This window comes from Sander lucioperca, chromosome 6 (genome assembly GCF_008315115.2).
Source record: "Sander lucioperca isolate FBNREF2018 chromosome 6, SLUC_FBN_1.2, whole genome shotgun sequence".
NCBI classification, from domain to species: Eukaryota; Metazoa; Chordata; class Actinopteri; order Perciformes; family Percidae; genus Sander; species Sander lucioperca.
Window position 1 is genome coordinate 22,511,651 of NC_050178.1, and position 20,000 is coordinate 22,531,650.

At 44.4% G+C, this 20,000-nt stretch overlaps 1 protein-coding gene across 2 annotated transcripts in view; it reads left to right on the plus strand.

Moving 5' to 3' along the window:
- The first annotated feature begins 1,174 nt into the window (after positions 1-1,174).
- LOC116051125 (dynein heavy chain 12, axonemal) overlaps positions 1,175-20,000 on the plus strand; it is a 27,083-nt gene continuing 8,257 nt past the window's right edge. The window contains exons 1-8 of one of the 2 annotated variants that reach the window (XM_036002124.1): positions 1,175-1,464; positions 3,493-3,645; positions 5,706-5,752; positions 7,911-8,045; positions 8,125-8,283; positions 13,100-13,345; positions 15,616-15,787; positions 16,628-16,733. In XM_036002124.1, coding sequence (XP_035858017.1) covers positions 3,512-3,645; positions 5,706-5,752; positions 7,911-8,045; positions 8,125-8,283; positions 13,100-13,345; positions 15,616-15,787; positions 16,628-16,733 — 999 coding nt within the window. In that variant the 5' untranslated portion in view covers positions 1,175-1,464; positions 3,493-3,511. The remainder of the gene's footprint in view (positions 1,465-3,492; positions 3,646-5,705; positions 5,753-7,910; positions 8,046-8,124; positions 8,284-13,099; positions 13,346-15,615; positions 15,788-16,627; positions 16,734-20,000) is intronic. The other variant, XM_031301373.2, reaches the window with a different exon arrangement.

Consider the following 20,000-nt stretch of genomic DNA (forward strand, 5'->3'; position numbering starts at 1 on the left):
CCTGATTTATTTAGTGCTTTACAAAGACAAGAAGTAAACAGTTAATATAACGTATACGAAATGAGAGATAATAAACAAATAGTAAAATCAATAAAAAGCAACTTTACAGCTTTACTGGTTACCAGTTGCTGCCCGCATCTGCTTCAAGACATTAGTACTCTCATACAGTACACTAGTACTCTCATACAGTACACTAGTACTCATACAGTACACTAGTACTCTCATACAGTACACTAGTACTCTCATACAGTACACTAGTACTCTCATACAGGGCCATGAAGGGATCAGCCCCAGCATACATCCAGGACATGGTCCAACCCTATACCCCAACCCCCCCACTCTGCTCTGCATCAGCCAACCTGCTGGCTGCCCCCCCCACAGCGAGGGACAACTAATCACTCAACCAAATCCAGACTGGTTGCTGTCCTGGCTCCTAAATGGTGGAATGAGCTCCCTGTTGACATCAGGACGGCCAAAAACCTCCACATCTTCAGCTGGAGGCTAAAAACACATCTCTTCAGACTACACCTCGGATAAACATGAAGAAAAACAAATACGTGTATATATATATATATATTTCTTGAAGCTGCACTTTCATATGGCTCTTTGTAGCATTACCTATTTTAAAGCTAATGTACTTGCCCTTACTACTTGTTGTCTGGAGTTTACACCTTCAGGGTTGAAAGCACTTAAATGGAAGGCGCTTTGGATAAAAGCATCACCTAAATGACATGTAATGTAATGTAATGTAATGTAATGTAATGCAAGTCTAGAATAGTGAGTTTTTAAAAGAGACATTAAAGAAGACTGATCCCTGATTATTCCACAATTTAGGGGCCCGAGCAGAAAAATCCAATCACCTTTATTTTGAAGAGGGAATGGCCGAGAGTGACCTACCAGAGGATCTAACGTTACTGAGGCGTTTTGGAGCTATCCCCATACAAGCAGGGTTCAAAATTAGCACCATCCAGCAGCCAAATGCTGGTAAAATATGTAAGTGGCTGGTAGATTTACTTCACTCACCAGCCAAAAAAACAATGGTAATCTATAGAGTAGCTGGTAAAATTTGAACATTCACTAGCCATTTGGCTGGTGGAAGAAAAAGTTAATTTTGAACCCTGCATACAAGCATTAAACGTGATAATTAAAAAATGATTGGGGCTCTAATGCACCTCCACTTTTCTCTGTGCAGAATGTGTGAATCACACATGACATGTACTAGCAGGCAGTACTCCGCTATTTAAACAGTTTGGAGCATGGACTCATTGACAGAACTCATGCAGACATACAGCTCTTGTTTCAGTCGCAGGTCAGAGACCGCTCTGCCTCCTGCAGTCTTCAGCAGCAGCAACAACAACAACAACAACAACAACGACAACAACAACGACAGATCCTCTTTTAAGCTGCAAGGACTCCACAGCCGAGCAGAGGAGACCTCAACAACGACCTAACACCAACCACAAGGTAAAGAACTCAGTGACGTCTGTCAGCACAGAAACCTACAGAGAGAGTCAAGTCTGTTTTCAGAGACAGACAGACATGTTGAAATGTCCTACTCTGTTCATTTACCTATATATATATATATATATATATATATATATATATATATATATATATTATATTATATATATTTTTTTGCATTTCTGGTTGGACGCAAACTTTCATTGTCTTTGTACTTGTACGCTGCACAATGACAATAAAGTTGAATCTAATCTAATATACATTGTATATACTGTATATTATATATATATATTATATATATTTTAATTCCTGTACAGTATTTGTAAATTACGATTAGATAAGCTTGTTGTGGCTTCTTACTTCTTGGCACTGAACATCAGTGTCCATATATTAAGTGTTTTCTAAGTTTTCCTGGTTTAGTTCCAATGAAGGGAAATCCTGATCCTGCAGCATCCTGTGATATTTTGGCCAAACAAACTGTAGTCATGTACCGTTGACCTTCTCTAATAGAATAGACAGAAATGACAATATATAAGGGACATAAAGTTTGTAGAATATGCATTTGCAAAGATCCAGGAAAGGTGGAAGAGAGCTGGATGGATGCCACAGTTACAAGCTACGCTAGGCCGTAAGCACACCTAAACAAGCGGGTTATAAGATGCTTTTTAAAGTTGTGCACTGATTCGGCTTTGCAGAGACTGCAGGATGCTATTCTAAAGTCAAGGAGCAACTTTAGACTGTAATTCTCCTCAAACTTTGTGTCAACAGTAACAGTTTGGGGAGGACCCTTTTTCTGTTTCCACATGACAATGTCCCCGTGCACAACATTAGTGGTGACTGAGCTGCTCTCGTGGCTGAATCGGAGCAAATCCCTGCAGCCAGGCTCCAAAATCTGGAGGAAAGTCTGAAGCAAGAAGAGAGGAGGCTGTTATAGCAGCAGATTGATGCCAACTGTCACACATACACATACAGTCAAGGGCGTAGCAGACACGGGACGGGGTACGTGAGGGACAGGTCCCCTGCACTTTCCATGTCGGTGCTCTCCGTCCCCCACATTTACAACACGTCTGGGTTGATTTGAACGCACCATAAGTAGGCGAGTGTGCACGTTACTCGGCTGCATCAGCTGATTGATAGACTCATAGATATAGGCAATAATAAAATAATATATAACAAAAATATATACAAAAGAATATAGGGATGAAAACTCAATAATATATGCAATAATTAAGATCAGTGTATAGGGCGGAGAGTGGCATTAGAATGTGCCAGAGGCCACCGAATTTGGGCTATTACGGCCAAAAAAATTCTCCCCCCTGTCAGTGTTTTCATCGATCATAAATTAATTGCGGGCTACTTGGAATCCGCGATTTGGAGAGATAAACAGGAGAGGATCTTCTCAATCAAAATCCTCCTCCTGAACAGTCTGTCCCCCCACGTTACGGCCACGCCCCTGCATACAGAACAGTTTCAGTGTTCAGGGGTCCTTATCAGGGGCAGAGCTCAGAATTTTGGGCCCTGTAGAAAGGCATTTCCTATGGGCCCCTCCCCGCATCCACAGCTATTCATTCTAGCATCTTTCAGGGCCCTCCTCACATGAGGGCGCTGGGTACTCAGTAGGGGTGCACAATTCAAAAACAATCTCGATTTAAAAAAAACGATTCAAAGTATGTAGATGTAGTTACTTTGTGATTGCAGTAGACATACACTTAAAAAAAATAATAATAATAATTTATAATATTTTATGATAATATTTTTGGATTTTAATTTTTTAATTATAATTAATAAAAATTATTTAAAAAAATATGAATTGTTCTTTGGAATTATATGAATCAATTTTGAATCGGTAGAGCTTGAATCGCAATTCTAATTTTTTTGCACACCCCTAATGCTCAGTTCCCTTTCCCCCCCAGTCGGCCCAGGTCCTTATAGTGGTGTAGTGTACACCGTGTACTGCAGAAGCATTCAATGAGAACCAACGCCAACCTGCTGATCACACACAAGTTCATTAAAATATTCATTTTTGAACAGAGCCCTTTGTGTGAACATCATGGAGTTTGTGCGATTTGGGACAGAGGATGATGACGACGACGCAGAGACTCAGTACATGATTGAACAGAGTCTGCTGGAGAGCAACAAACAGAAGGAACCTCACAGAGACTCCACAGCACACGACAGCAAGAGGTCAGTTAAATATTTCTCTCTGATGCTCGGTTTGTGTTAAGGCTCCGACACACCAACCTGATAATCGGCCGTCTGATAGTCTGGCGAGGTCGGTGACTCGAGTCTGTTCGGTGTGTCCCGTGCCGTCGTCAGTCGGAGGAGCCGTCAGCGTTCATTTTGGCCGATTTGACTTGTTGAATCGGCCAGTGGGCAGTCGGACTCAATGACCAGTCTGATTGGTGGAGTGCTAACCCTTGACTAGCCAATCAGTGCACGAGAAAACCAGAGCTGCCAACACCAGTATCTTGTTATTACTAGCCGTGGTATTTTCTTCCGTTCAGCGAGTAATGACAACAAGGATCCTTCTTGACTACTATCACCTCTCTCTGATGAAAACAAGGACTGACGACAGCCTGCTCTGTGTTTACCAGGTCTAGAGAGATCTTCCCTCATTTACGGTTTTAATTTTTTGGGCGACAATACAGATTAGCGCCGCCTGCTGTTATGGAGACGTATTACGTCTCGCGCACGTGCAGAACGTACGCTCAAGTCGGCGTCTCTTCGGTGTGTTCTGAGGAACTTTTTGGACACACCAACCTGACGGCCGACCGTCGGCAGAAAAGGCAGTCAGACTAATCAGTCTCCCCGAGGTCCAAAAAGTTCCTCAGAACACACTGAAGAGACGCCGACTTGACAGCTATTAGGCTAACTGAAATAAAACCATGCCAATCTCTAGGTATGGTGAAGGGTATGTGATGAAGTGGGGGTATGATGAAGGGTATGTGATGATGTGGGGTTATGGTGAAGGGTATGTGATGATGTGGGGGTATGGTGAAGGGTATGTGATGAAGTGGGGGTATGATGAAGGGTATGTGATGATGTGGGGGTATGGTGAAGGGTATGTGATGATGTGGGGTATGGTGAAGGGTATGTGATGATGTGGGGGTATGGTGAAGGGTATGTGATGATGTGGGGGTATGGTGAAGGGTATGTGATGATGTGGGGGTATGGTGAAGGGTATGTGATGATGTGGGGGTATGGTGAAGGGTATGTGAGGAGGGGGGGTATGGTGAAGGGTATGTGATGATGTGGGGGTATGGTGAAGGGTATGTGATGATGTGGGGGTATGGTGAAGGGTATGTGATGATGTGGGGGTATGGTGAAGGGTATGTGATGATGTGGGGGTATGGTGAAGGGTATGTGATGATGTGGGGGTATGGTGAAGGGTATGTGATGATGTGGGGGTATGGTGAAGGGTATGTGATGATGTGGGGTATGGTGAAGGGTATGTGATGATGTGGGGTATGGTGAAGGGTATGTGATGATGTGGGGGTATGGTGAAGGGTATGTGATGATGTGGGGTATGGTGAAGGGTATGTGATGATGTGGGGTATGGTGAAGGGTATGTGATGATGTGGGGGTATGGTGAAGGGTATGTGATGATGTGGGGGTATGGTGAAGGGTATGTGATGATGTGGGGTATGGTGAAGGGTATGTGATGATGTGGGGGTATGGTGAAGGGTATGTGATGATGTGGGGGTATGGTGAAGGGTATGTGATGATGTGGGGTATGGTGAAGGGTATGTGATGATGTGGGGGTATGGTGAAGGGTATGTGATGATGTGGGGTATGGTGAAGGGTATGTGATGATGTGGGGGCCAAGGGAACTTTATCAGGATGCATAGTATCCTGGATCCATGAAATAACTGGCCTTTCAAAATAAAAGTCTGCCTGCCTCTATGGGAATTTAACATAGGGGTGTACTGACTTATGCCCCCTGTATTTTAAGGAAGAACATTTATTTATTTACGATACATTATTCATTCACAAAGAAAATTGGTGTCCTTAAAGGTTGGATTTTTCCAATTATTTTTAATTAAGGCATTGAGATCATTTTCCAAAAGATGGATTTTAATGCCTCTTTTTAATCAACTTTAGCATGGGTTCATAAACTTATGCAAGCCACTGTAATATTATTCCCAGCAGGTGAAGCTCAGATGACTTTACCGGTTGAGTTTACCGGAGTTTAGTTTTTCTTCTTGTGTGTGATGTGTTTAAGTTGAGATCTTCTTTCCACACAGCCCTGGACCTGAATCTGCAGACAGCATCTTCACTGCTATAAGACAAGGTGAGGGGGGAGGACACAAGGCTTGTAACACACTGAATGCTTTTGTTGTGATTTTATTTACTGTAAAAAAAGGTATTTACATTTTAAGATATCCTTTAAAAAATGTATGGATTTTATGGGTTTAGCAGAGGCTGCGTTGACTCAGGTTGACTTCCTTAGTTTCCGGTGGCTGGCTGTATATATTCTTTATTAGATTAGATTAGATTCAACTTTATTGTCATTGTGCAGAGTACAAGTACAACTCACTCTGACATCTCTCCATTAGTGCATGTAGAGGTACTGAGCATGTGTGTGTAATTCAGGCCTGTGTGTAGTATGTATAATAACAACAGAGTGAAAACATTGTAATTTCCCCTTGTGGGATTAGTAAAGTATACATTATTATTATGCAGTAGTAGGTAAGTGTATGCATGCATTTGTTACTCTTAAAAACGTGAGAATGGGCAGCCTGATATAAGCTAAAGCTTCTGACCCTACCCTTTGGTTACGACCAATAAAATTCATTCATTCATTCAATACAGTGGGACTTTAATATTCAAAATTGCTTATATTCTAAAGCCCATATATGTATGTATAGTGCCGGGGGGATTTTATGATGCTGTGGTGGCATCAGCCATTCTCTATGTGGTCTGCAGGGGCAGTGGCATTGCAGTGGCAGACAGGAGAAGACTGGGCAGGCTGATTAAGAAGGCCAGCTCTGTTCTTGGTGGTGGGAGACAGAAGGGTAGTGGCTAAATGCTGTCAGACTCTGACTGCTCCCAGTAGACCACATGGACTAAACACACACACACCAGGACTGATAAAACGTGCAATAAAACATGTGACTGTGCAATACAATACTGTAAATACATTTTACTATTTTAATATTTATTCTCTTTAATTATATTTATTATTGTGTGTTAATCTGTGTCTTATCCCTCGCTGCTGCAACAGTGTGAATTTCCTCATTGTGGGTTTATTAGATAGGATTTTGAATCTTGAATGTAGGGAAAGAAAATGTCTGCCATTGGCCCCTCCTAGTGGTGATATAAAGGGATAGCATTTTAAATATTACAGCGTAACTCTTGCCATAATGCAACCTAGGGTCTTTTTGTGAATGTACCCGAGTCAAACTTTAATTTAAAAGCATATTTAGGACGTAAACGCCACTTTTAAGATTGACCATATTCTCGTTTTTCGGTCAAATGGCCTTTTGAATGGGAGAGCTAGGGACACTTTGATGCTAGCCTCAAAATATCTATTTTTAAACCACTAAGAAGGCTCGACACAACATGAGACTTTGCTCCAAGTATCACCAGGAGCTCTACACCTTAACTCCACCGGTGACCAAGATATACTATAACCAGGAGCTCTACACCTTAACTCCACCGGTGACCAAGATATACTATAACCAGGAGCTCTACACCTTAACTCCACCGGTGACCAAGATATACTATAACCAGGAGCTCTACACCTTAACTCCACCGGTGACCAAGATATACTATAACCAGGAGCTCTACACCTTAACTCCACCGGTGACCAAGATATACTATAACCAGGTTACCCTAACCCTATTTAACCCTATTTGCATATGCGCGTCAAACAGCCCGTAGGCCTACATAGGCCTATTTGCCATGGAATTTGGCAGTAATGGTGGAAAAAGTAACAGACCGGGGAACATAGGACCCAGGGAACATAGACACGCTCCCGAAACAACAAGAGCTACGGTGAGTTTTTCAAAACCTTTCTTTTTAGTAAACTCTGGGTACACTACCAATGTTGTCAATGCTTTCGTTAAGGTGTAGAGCTCCTGGTTATAGTATATCTTGGTCACCGGTGGAGTTAAGGTGTAGAGCTCCTGGTTATAGTATATCTTGGTCACCGGTGGAGTTAAGGTGTAGAGCTCCTGGTGATACTTGGAGCAAAGTCTCTTGTTGTGTCGAGCCTTCTTAGTGGTTTAAAAATAGATATTTTGAGGCTAGCATCAAAGTGTCCCTAGCTCTCCCATTCAAAAGACCATTTGACCCAAAAACGAGAATACGGTACATCTTAAAAGTGGCGCTTCCGTCCTGAATATGTTTTAAACGAAAGTTTGACTCGGGTACATTCACAAAAAGACCCTAGGTTGCATTTTGGCGAGAGTTTCGGTTTAACAGTTACTGTCCCTCCATCCCTACAGGTAATGAGAAGCTCTTGAAGGAGCTAGGCGTCCGGCACAGAGACAAGTTTTCACAGACAAACAGCCGAGGTTGGACTCCTCTCCACGAAGCAGCAGCTCAGAGCAACCTAACCATCCTGCAGCTCACACTCAACGGTTTCTATCCACTTTACTGATTCTGTAAACTTCCACAACAACATAACACCCCATTAATGAAACTCGTCCTGTTCTCCAGCTTCAGGCTCAGACATGGTGGAGAGCCGTACTCTTCATGGTCAGACTCCTCTCTTCCTGGCAATAGACGGAGGTCTGATAGAAAACGCCTCCTTCCTCCTCCAACACGGAGCTCAGCCGGACAGCCAGGACCACGACCAGGACTCCCCGATGCTTCTAGGTAGGCTGATGCAACCCAGTCTCACGGCAGTTCGTGTAAATGTCACGTTATTTTTAATCTATTGATACGTGTTCACGGGGACCTAAGTAAGTAAGTAAGTAAAGTTTATTTCTATAGCACATTTAAAAACAGCTCGCGCTGACCAAAGTGCTGTACATAGTGCATTAGCCACAGGGTAATAAAATAAAATAAAATACACTTACAAATCAGTGATTTAGGCTAAAACGACATCAAAAGACAAACACTGAATTACAAACATAGCAGCAGTGTTGTATAAAGTACTAGAAAGCAATACTTGAGTAAAAGTACAAGTATCATACTAGAAAAAGACTTTGGTAGAAGTGAAAGTTACCTTTTAGAATATTACTTAAGTAAAAGTCTTAAAGTATCTGATATATACTGTACTTAAGTATCAAAAGTAATTTTCTGATATTTAATGTACTTAAGTATTTGAAGTAAAAGTAAAAAGTTTTAAAAAGCAAGCAGTTAGAACTTTTATTGTGAACTTTATTGTGGCTTTCTTATAGTAAAGCATAAAGCATATTCAGGGTTCCCATATCTTCCCATATCTAATACGGCCACGGGTGTATGACGTTATCTTCACCACTACCCTGTTCACCGAGTTCACCACTATCGTCGGGGTGGTCGTCTACGGTAACGGGAGGTCCTCCAGTAGGTGCTCGTGCGTCCATGGCGGTTTCAGTTGTGCGTCCTCCTCCTCCTTTAGCAACAAACAAGCGCTGAAATAGAGCGCGCGGTGTGCGGAGCGTGCGTAATGCAATCTAGGAGCAGTGATTCGCCAAACCTCCCTTATTGCAGTCGCACACATTTCTTCTAATTTTATTTTTTTAGTAACGAGTAACGAAGATGCTTAGTGGAAATATAACGGAGTAAAAGTATACATTTTATCTAGGAAATGTAGTGGAGTAAAAGTGAAAGTTGACATAAATTTAAATAGCGAAGTAAAGTACAGCTACGTGAAATTTCTACTTAAGTACAGTAACGAAGTATTTGTACTCCGTTACATTACAACACTGCATAGCAGGATAGAGATAGAAGACGTTTTTCTTGTTTTTTACGTGTAAATGTCACGTTATTTTCTCGGGGAAAGGACGCTGGGAGACGGCCGGGAGGCGGCCGAAAGGGATGCTCCATAAGCTGGGAGGCGGCCGCACGGCGGCCCGCTGGGGACGCACCACAATAACGGGATGGCGGAGGTTGGGTTTAGGAAAAACCCGACGGGGAAAGGGCGCCTTACACGCCGGAAGACGGCCGCAGGGCCACGATCCCCGGGAAACAAAGAGCCACACGCGGGACGCGATCCCTGCTCGCCCGGGTGAAAGTCCTATATTGTTTGACCCATCCACCCCCCCGACCAACCTCCCTACGCGGATTTTCGACTCTTTATTCTACTCCCTAACATTTTTGTGCTGTGGCCACGAAATATGCTTCCCATTGAAATACATTACTTCACATTTTCATGCTGGCCACCACGTAAAAAACGAGAAAAACGTGCCCGTGAACACGTATCAATAGATTAAAAATAACGTGACATTTACACAAACTGCTGTGAGACCGGGCTGACTGATGTCACTTCCTGCAGGAACGGAAAGAAACACCGTGCGTTCATGGGCATTGGAAAAACATTTTTCCCAGTGAAAACGTCATCATTCACGTCACTTCCTGTGGGAATCAGAGGTGGGAAACTGGGGCTAGATTTAGCTGACGGAGTTTCCCAGTTGTTGACGCGTTGTTGACAACTGACGTACAGAAACACAGCCGACGATCGTTCAAATGTTGAAGGGTGAGAAACTTTTCCTAAATATAGAAAATTCACGCATGCATGTAATATATTTTGCCAACGTCCACAATGTGCTATCGATTTAGGTTGTAGTCGTCCGTTGGTTTCAACAGAGTAACTTAAATTAGTTATAAAAGTTGGGTGCTATTGCCAGTAACAAGTAAACCAATTCAAGTCAAGTGGGCCTTATGTTTTGAGCTCTTGTACAAACTGTGGTGAGGAAAGTAATGTGTAATTAAAGAGCTTTGGGGTGTCCTTTGTTATTGTAGCCTCATGTTTTCACACTCCTGATGCTCTAGGTCAGTGGTTCTCAAACTGTTTTCAATAATGTACCCCTTTTAAATTGTCTCTTTAAGCCAAGTACCCTCTGACCAGCGCTAATCATTTTTGGTAGAAAAATAGTCAATATAAAGAGGAACAGTACAGCGCTGTCAGCGATAGATTTACTAAACAATCGACTTGTAACTGAACATTTTTAATTAGCAATTAAATGCTAATGAGAAAAGGAGACAACTGTAAAAAAGACAAAACCTTGGAAAAAGATGGTAGAAAGAAGGAAGGAAGGAAGGAAGGCAAGAATCGGTCGAAAAGTATCAAAAACTTCAAAAACAGTGACATAACTTTGAAAAAAGCGAGAAACTTGTAAAAAGTAGGACAGTAGAAGGAAGGAAGGATAGATTAGGTCCAAAGAAGGAGACACAAATGTCACATTTTTGGTTGGAAAAAAAGAAAAGTCTACATAAAGAGGAACAATGTTCTGGACAACAGCCTCGTTACTATTAAACATTTTGTTAAATATCTCACGTCCCCCCTGCAGTCCTCCAGAGTACCCCTAGGGGTACACGTGCCCCCATTTGAGAAACACTGGTCTAGGCTATACCCAACAGTTGGTGGCAGCCATGCAACAAGTTGTTAAACCAAACGCCAATATAACAGAAGAACACGCTAGACAGTGAATGCTGAACGCATGAACGCTGGCAGTCGGAAAAACAACGTAATCACGGGGGCGGTCCCTGATATTCCCAGGTGGCATGAACGCACCAACAGCAGTGGTGGAAGGAAGTATTCAGATCCTTCATGTGTGACACCCACATATGTGTGGTCACATTTGTGTTACGTTGTTTTGTTTTAATGTATAATCAGCATGTGCATACTAGCCATCGTTTTAAGAGTAATTATTATGCCAATTATTTTTCAATCAGTCAGCTGGTACGATGCTTTGAGTGAGCCGGAAGATCTCTCCAGCTGTCAGGTTGTGACATCCTTTCTTTATTGTCCAAACAAGTCTCTCTCTTACTGTCAGACCAGGGGTGGGGCTGGAAGGGGGGCATGGGGTGGCTACTTCGGAGGAAACAGCGGAGGTGCCGCTTCCTACCAGTCCCCACAGTAACAAGCGTGAACACAAACATTTAACCTCATTGCTACCCAAAGACAACTGTACTCCTCTTACATCATGTAAATGTACATCATCCTAAATACAAATTGAGACATTAATGTAACCCATTACCCAAAATAATTAGCATAATAATTACTCTTAAACACAAATGTGACCACACATATGTGGGTGTCACAAAAACAAAATACTCAAGTAAATAGATAGACAGACAGACAGACAGACAGACAGATAGAGATGCATCATACAAACACATAAACACACAGACATACTGTATGACATATGACATCCACGCACACATACTACAAAAATACAAAGGAAGATATGAATAGTGTGCCCTTACAGTAAAGTTAGGTTGTAGCATGTTTAAAGGAGCGGTGTGGAAAAAAATGCAGAAAGGTGCAACGGTATCATAGTGCAAGAGAATGTCAGTGCAAATTCTATATCTATTCAAGTACAACAGGCTACACTATATATCAAACATATAATAATCATTACTTAACCATACATAGACACTAGTACAATATTTGAAGAAAAGTTTAAGTTAAAGTTGAAAACTGTCCATACAGACTGAAAGACAGCGTGGTGTATTGACCATACAGGCAAGCTAGCAAAACGGGCAGATAGCTAATATAGCCAGTAAGGGAGTCAAACAGTCCAGTCAGTCCAGTCCAGGGTAGTCCAGGGTAGTTATGTGTATGTATAAAGGCACCCAGATGAAGGCATGGTACAAAGGGCAGTGTGCAGAGTAGACTTACTCATTCTTCCCCTTCTGTGTAGCATTGAAGAGCTTAATGGCCCTAGGGACAAAGGACCTACGCAGCCTGTCAGTTTTACAAGACAGAGACAGGAGCCTACTACTGAACATGCTCTCCTGCTTGGAGAAAGTGTTGTGCAGGGGGTGGCAGTCATTGTCCATTATAGAGAGCAGTCTGCTCAGGGTGCTCTTATCTGCAACTGATGTCAGTGACTCCGTAAGTAAAGGACAAGCATCTCAGATTTGTAGTTGAGTACATTTTCTTAGTTACTTTCCACCACTGACTGATGGTGGCTACAGACCAGATGTTGTTTAGGCACAACATTTTGCTTCTTTTCCTCATCAGCTATTTCAAATCTATCTTTAACACGTTCTCACTCCCATCTCGTAAAATCTGGACGCTTGGTCAGGTGCCTTTGTTGTTCTTATTGACGCTAAAAGTCTCCTTTAGCGCTATAAGTAAACACGCTTGGTCAGGACTATTGCCGTCCCTTTAGCGCTATAAGTAAACGTGCTTGGTCGGGACTATTGAAGTCCCTTTTGACGTAGTTATGTTTAGGAAAAGGTTGTGGGTGGGCGTACGGTTCTGTGACACGCGGGAGGAAAGTAAAAGGCGACTATAGCGAGCGTGACAAGCGTGACGTGAACGCTGCTCTCCTGGGTGAAAGTCCTGTGTTTGACCCATCCACCCCCCCAACCAACCTCCTTACATACTACTCTCTAAATCCTCTCTAACTGCTGCTCTCCCCGGTGCGTTACACAAACACGCTGAAAGACGCTGACAGCCACTGTCCAAACGTCCTTATTTTACGAGTTCAGAATGACAACGGGTTGCTATCTTCTGTTTGACTCCGTCCTCCTGCAGCGATCCGTTCAGACCGTGCCGACATGATGAAGCTGCTGCTCCAGCAGGGCTCCAGGGTGAACCAGGAGGGCTGCCACGGCCGGCGTCCCCTCCACGAGGCCTCTCGGCTGGGTAAGACAGAGCTGGTGAATCTGCTGCTGGAGGCCGGAGCGCAGCTAGACCCTCCCAGCCACTACGGCCTCACACCGTTGGCACTCGCTGCTCAGGCAGGACACCTGGAGGTGGTGGAGACTCTCCTGAGCAGAGGTAAGAAAGCAGGGATTCAATTCATTTATATTTATAGTATCAAATCATAACAAGAGTTATCTCAAGACACTTTACAGATAGAGTAGGTCTAGACCACACTCTATCATTTACAAAGACCCAACTATTGCAGTAATTCCCCCAAGAGCAAGCATTTAGTGCGACAGTGGTGAGGAAAACTCCCTTTTAGGGAGAAACCTGGGACAGACCCAGGCTCTTGGTAGGCGGTGTCTGACGGTGCTGGTTGGGGGGGTGATGAACAGTGGCAATAATAGTCACAATAAACATAATGGAACAGTGACTAGAAATAGTCGTAGTAGTTCATGGCGTAGCAGGGCACTGCAGGGCGTTACAGGGGGTAGCAGGACGTAGCAGGGTGTAGCAGGACGTAGCAGGGCGCTGCAGGGCGTAGTCGGACGTAGCAGGACGTAGCAGGGTGTAGCAGGATGTAGCAGGGTGTAGCAGGGTGAGGCAGGACGTAGCAGGACGTAGCAGGACGTAGCAGGGTGTAGCAGAACGTAGCAGGTTGTAGCAGGACGTAGCAGGGTGTAGCAGGGTGTAGCAGGACAGAGCAGGGTGTAGCAGGACGTAGCAGGGTGTAGCAGGACATAGCAGGGTGTAGCAGGACGTAGCAGGGTGTAGCAGGGTGTAGCAGGACGTAGCAGGACATAGCAGGGTGTAGCAGGACGTAGCAGGGTGTAGCAGGACATAGCAGGGTGTAGCAGGACGTAGCAGAACGTAGCAGGGTGTAGCAGGACGTAGCAGGGTGTAGCAGGATGTAGCAGGACATAGCAGGGTGTAGCAGGACGTAGCAGGGTGTAGCAGGACATAGCAGGGTGTAGCAGGACGTAGCAGGGTGTAGCAGGGTGTAGCAGGACGTAGCAGGGTGTAGCAGGGTGTAGCAGGACGTAGCAGGGCGTAGCAGGATGTAGCAGGACGTAGCAGGGCGTAGCAGGATGTAGCAGGACGTAGCAGGGTGTAGCAGGGTGTAGCAGGACGTAGCAGGGTGTAGCAGGACGTAGCAGGGCGTAGCAGGATATAGCAGGACGTAGCAGGGCGTAGCAGGGCGTAGCAGGATGTAGCAGGACGTAGCAGGGTGTAGCAGGGTGTAGCAGGACGTAGCAGGGTGTAGCAGGATGTAGCAGGACGTAGCAGGGTGTAGCAGAACGTAGCAGGGTGTAGCAGGACGTAGCAGGACATAGCAGGGTGTAGCAGGACGTAGCAGGGTGTAGCAGGACGTAGCAGGACGTAGCAGGATGTAGCAGGACGTAGCAGGGTGTAGCAGGACGTAGCAGGATGTAGCAGGACGTAGCAGGACGTAGCAGGATGTAGCAGGACGTAGCAGGGTGTAGCAGGACGTAGCAGGATGTAGCAGGACGTAGCAGGATGTAGCAGGACGTAGCAGGGTGTAGCAGGACGTAGCAGGACGTAGCAGGGTGTAGCAGGACGTAGCAGGACGTAGCAGGATGTAGCAGGACGTAGCAGGGTGTAGCAGGATGTAGCAGGACGTAGCAGGGTGTAGCAGGACGTAGCAGGACGTAGCAGGATGTAGCAGGACGTAGCAGGGTGTAGCAGGACGTAGCAGGATGTAGCAGGACGTAGCAGGGTGTAGCAGGACGTAGCAGGGTGTAGCAGGACGTAGCAGGACGTAGCAGGGTGTAGCAGGACGTAGCAGGGTACGGAGCAGGACCACGGCAACAGCTGCAACCATGATTTAGGAAACCTCTGGGCGAAAAAAAAACATCTCCAGGGATGTCTCTACAGTATCGTATAGATTTACTCTCACCATTCATATATTTATTACCATTATCTCTTTAAAACTTCAACCAGATGTAAGACAGAGGACGGCCTATACTTCATGTCCAGTGGTCCTGTGATAAGGTGCAGAGATGTTTAAAATACTTTGCCAGTTTTCTATATTTCTCTGTCTGTCTGTGGACAGATTTTGTCACTGCGATTGTGTCTCAACCGTGCACGACTAGTTAAGTTTAGGAACAAGATTGTGATTTGGATTCAACACTGCTGAGGACCGAACATGCGTTTCCTGCGTAAAAGTATTGAAATTATATTATTATATTAGATTATATTAGATTATGCAAGATTTTGCATAATTTACGACCACAACCCCATTGCCTGTTGTGCTTTCTTGAGGAGGGAGCTGATGTTCAGCTCCCCCTTGAGGTCTTAGGAGATGATAGTTCCCAGGAAGCGGAAAGACTCCACAGTGTCTAACGTACTTTGTCTTAGATACCTTCTTGGTGTTTGACCTGCAGGGGCTGACGTCCTGTCCCAGGCGCAGGATGAGGCGTCCATCTTGTACGAGGCATGTTCGTCTGGAGATCCAGCCGTCATCAGTCTGCTGCTGGAATACGGCGCCGACGCCAACGTAGCCAAACAGACGGGACACATGCCAATCCACCGCGTTGCACACCGAGGACACCTGCAGTATGACATCATATTTCATGACATCAACATTTGTTAAATCATTATAGTTAAAAACTACAGGATCAGGACGCACGTGTGTGTGTGTGTGTGTGTGTGTGTGTGTGTGTGTGTGTGTGTGTGTGTGTGTGTGTGTGTGTGTGTGTGTGTGTGTGTGTGTGTGTGTGTGTGTCTGTGTGTGTGTGTGTGTGTGTGTGTGTGTGTATGCCTATGTGTGTGTGTGTGTGTGTGTGTCTGTGTCTGTGTCTGTGTGTGTGTGTATGCCTATGTGTGTGTGTGTGTGTGTGTGTGTGTATGCCTATGTGTGTGTGTGTGTGTGTGTGTGTGTGTGTGTGTGTGTCTGTGTCTGTGTCTGTGTGTGTGTGTATGCCTATGTGTGTGTGTGTGTGTGTGTGTGTGTGTATGCCTATGTGTGTGTGTGTGTGTGTGTGTGTGTGTGTGTGTGTGTGTGTGTGTGTGTGTGTGTCTGTGTGTGTGTGTGTGTGTGCCTATGTGTGTGTGTGTGTGTGTGTGTGTGTGTCTGTGTGTCTGTCTGTCTGTCTGTCTGTCTGTCTGTCTGTCTGTCTGTCTGTCTGTCTGTCTGTCTGTCTGTCTGTGTGTGTTTTTGTGTGTTTTTGTGTGTGTATGCGCCTGTGTGTGTGTGTGTCTGTCTGTCTGTCTGTCTGTCTGTCTGTCTGTCTGTCTGTCTGTCTGTCTGTGTGTGTGTGTGTGTGTGTGTGTGTGTGTGTGTGTTTTTGTGTGTTTTTGTGTGTGTATGCGCCTGTGTGTGTGTGTGTGTCTGTCTGTCTGTCTGTCTGTCTGTCTGTCTGTCTGTCTGTGTGTGTGTGTGTGTGTGTGTGTCAGATCTCTAAAGCTGCTGATTCCAGTCACTTCTAAAGGAGAAGTCAACGACAGCGGGATGAGTCCTCTACACTCTGCTGCTGCAGGAGGACACACACGCTGCATTAAGGTGTCAGAGTCCATTACACACTTTACTTGAAGAGTACTCTACATAAGAGTGACATGACACTGTTATGAACACATGACACTATTATGAACACATGAATTCTAACCCTAACTTGTCATGACAAAAACCGAATGATACTTAATGAGAGAAGCGTTATGTCATAAACGTTTATGACTTGTTTATAATGTTTATGACACGTTCATGACAGTGTCATGTCACTCTTAGGCCGGCTTCACACTGGCTGCGTGGCGTGAGCGTGTCGGCTGCGTGGCGTGAGCGTGTCGGCTGCGTGGCGTGAGCGTGTCGGCTGCGTGGCGTGAGCGTGTCGGCTGCGTGGCGTGAGCGTGTCGGCTGCGTGGCGTGAGCGTGTCGGCTGCGTGCCGTGAGCGTGTCGGCTGCGTGGCGTGAGCGTGTCGGCTGCGTGCCGTGAGCGTGTCAGCTGCGTGCCGTGAGCGTGTCAGCTGTGTGACGTGTCCATTTTTATTTGGGCTCCCATGGTAACAGGTTAGAGCGTGCACACTGCCTGCGTGACATGCACGTCTCAGAAAACGCGTGCCTGCTAGAAATAGAACCGACACCTATTTTTCACGCCACACGCCAGCGTGTTGGAAGCGTTTCCAGGCAACATAGAATATGAAAAGATGTTTATATGTCATTTAGACACAAATACATTTAATAAATGACATGTTGATGTTTGAAAGTCTCGAGGTTTTGATATAAATGTCATTTAAAATAATAATAATGAAGAATTATCGATTTTCTAATATTGCACCTGTCAATCCAGAAGGAAATATTCTGGAGCCTATGTTACCGTCAATCCTGCCGACGTTGTCTTTGCTGTAATCTGGGACCTATTCCATCAAGCAGGCTAAAGGCAAAGCCAAGCTTAAATGGCCAAGTCTGGCTAATATGAGTGAGAGTTCGGTTCCATCAAAGAGGCTGAGATTAGCCCCAACTCAGTAACCATGGAAACTATGACTCTGGCTAAGCCTCAACCATGGCTAAGCCAGAACTGTGGCTCAGGTTTCCGTTCCATCAATCTGAGCCTCAACCCTGTTCCACCAAGGTGGCTAATGTGAATGCCAGCCAAGTAACCATGGTAACTTATGCTGCCGGGCAAACCTGGTCTGTAGCAGGCTAAAAGTGAAGCTTAGCACCATCTATGATCAAAGAATGTCCAATAGACAGAAACAGAGTCACACAACTGTCATGGAATGATAAAATAATATGTAAAACATAAAATATATATTTTGTTTTTATTATTTATACTAATATCAAATCAAAACCAAAGTTCAGTGTCTCTGACTAAGTGAGACAGGACATAGTAGTGTTGAAACATTTGAATGTTATGTTGGTGGGTCACGCAGGTCAGGCTGTGGAGACAGAATGGAACATTAACTACAGTAAGAACAATGACCTTTTGCTGTGCATTTGGATTCATACTTACATCCTTTTCCATCTTCCTGATCTCAAGTTTGATCTTCTTAATCTGTAGCCTCTTATACTCCGTTGCATGGAGGAGATACCGCTTATAAATTGCACGGATGTCCTATGATGACTTAATGTGTCAGTGCAACCAAAAGTAAAAGGTAAAAGGGAATGGCTACTCACGTCACTTCGTCCAGCAGATGTAGTCCTCTTGCCAGCTGGGGAAGGCCTAGGTTCCTGCAGGAGGGTGTGTGGTACATTATTAAGGTGTGATTTTAACATTTCAAACACAACCAGTACATTAATGATTAGGCTTACATCTTGGAGTTCACTGTCTCGACCGGTGAGTGTTTCATCATCGTCATAGTCATCATCATCATCATCATCATCATCATCATCATCATCATCATGTGATTGACAATACCTTCAACATATGGGGCCCGGATCTCTGGGGCCACAGGGTTGGAGGAGCTCCCCCCCTCGATCCCAACTATCTTGGGCCCCTTATTTATCCCAAGGGCCAGGATCTCAGCTGGTGTGAGCTCCTCCGGCAGCGGTCCCCCACCAGTACCCATGGATGCAGTCTGCTTTCTGGTGGCTGCAAGACATGTATATATTCATAGCTGTGCATCTATTTTGATTGATACATTTCACATTACATTATGAAACACTTACCATTGCTAAGAATGTTCTTATATTTGATTTTGACCTGTTGGCCGGTCCTCCTCTGGCTACTGAGATTGCTACTGTTGAGACATAACCGTGAGGGACACACACCATGTCTGCCCTATAGCACATTTCATACATAGAGGCAATTTAAAGAGATCATCATTCTTTTGATGTAACAAGGGTTAGGGCCTCCGATTGATAGGAGATAGATGATTGATTTGCTGTCACCTGCATTCACGTAGTTACTGTAACAGGGGCCCTCATCTCCATAGAATTGCTTGATTTGCTAAATGATTCTAGATAAATAATAATGCAGGAAATAAATTAAAGCTATCCCATCGATTTGCATAACAATCAGTTGATAAATGTGATGAGTATCACTTTCTAACATTACTACTAGGGCTGCCAAATGATAACATATGGAGAATTTCACATAAATTGCAGTGAAACAATAATGCTATTTTAATTATGTTCATATGAATGTTACTTATTAGGGCTGTCTTTTTGTTCTTTGGGGATTTTCCTTTTAATTTTAGGGATTTGGTTGCATTAATAGGTCCACATAATTGATTAGTTTAAAACAAAAACCATCAAGAAATCAATTGGTAGATTATTGTCTACATATATTTTGTCCCTTTGATGGGGGATTTATATAACATGATGATGCTGAAATACTTAAATTTCTTTATCACTTACGCATTCAGCCTGTCGGCAATGTTCTGCCACGCCACATCCCTCGCTTTATTGATTGCCGCGGTATTGCCCTTCTTTCAGATTATGTGGCTGTAATCCTCATATACCTCCATGAGGAGGGTTTGTTCCGCTGCGGAGAACATTTCTTCACGCTCTTTTCCCTTGCTTTTCGGCATTTTGGACAGTTTTCGTTCTCGACTAGAATGGGCTTTTTATTTTCCCTGTGGGCGTGCACAACTTGAGGCTTAACAGGTGAGGCTTGACTAAGTGTCAAGTGGAGCCAGCTGATTTCACTTGATGGAACGACTTGGAGCTAGATTGGGAAGTGGAGCTTAGTCAAGCTTCAAGCTTACACCTAAGTCTGGCAATTCTTAGCTACGTTGATGGAATACCCCCCAGATCAGAATATATTTATGTTTATGTTAATGGAAACATCCATACATGTGTGTGTGTGTGTGTGTGTGTGTGTGTGTGTGTGTG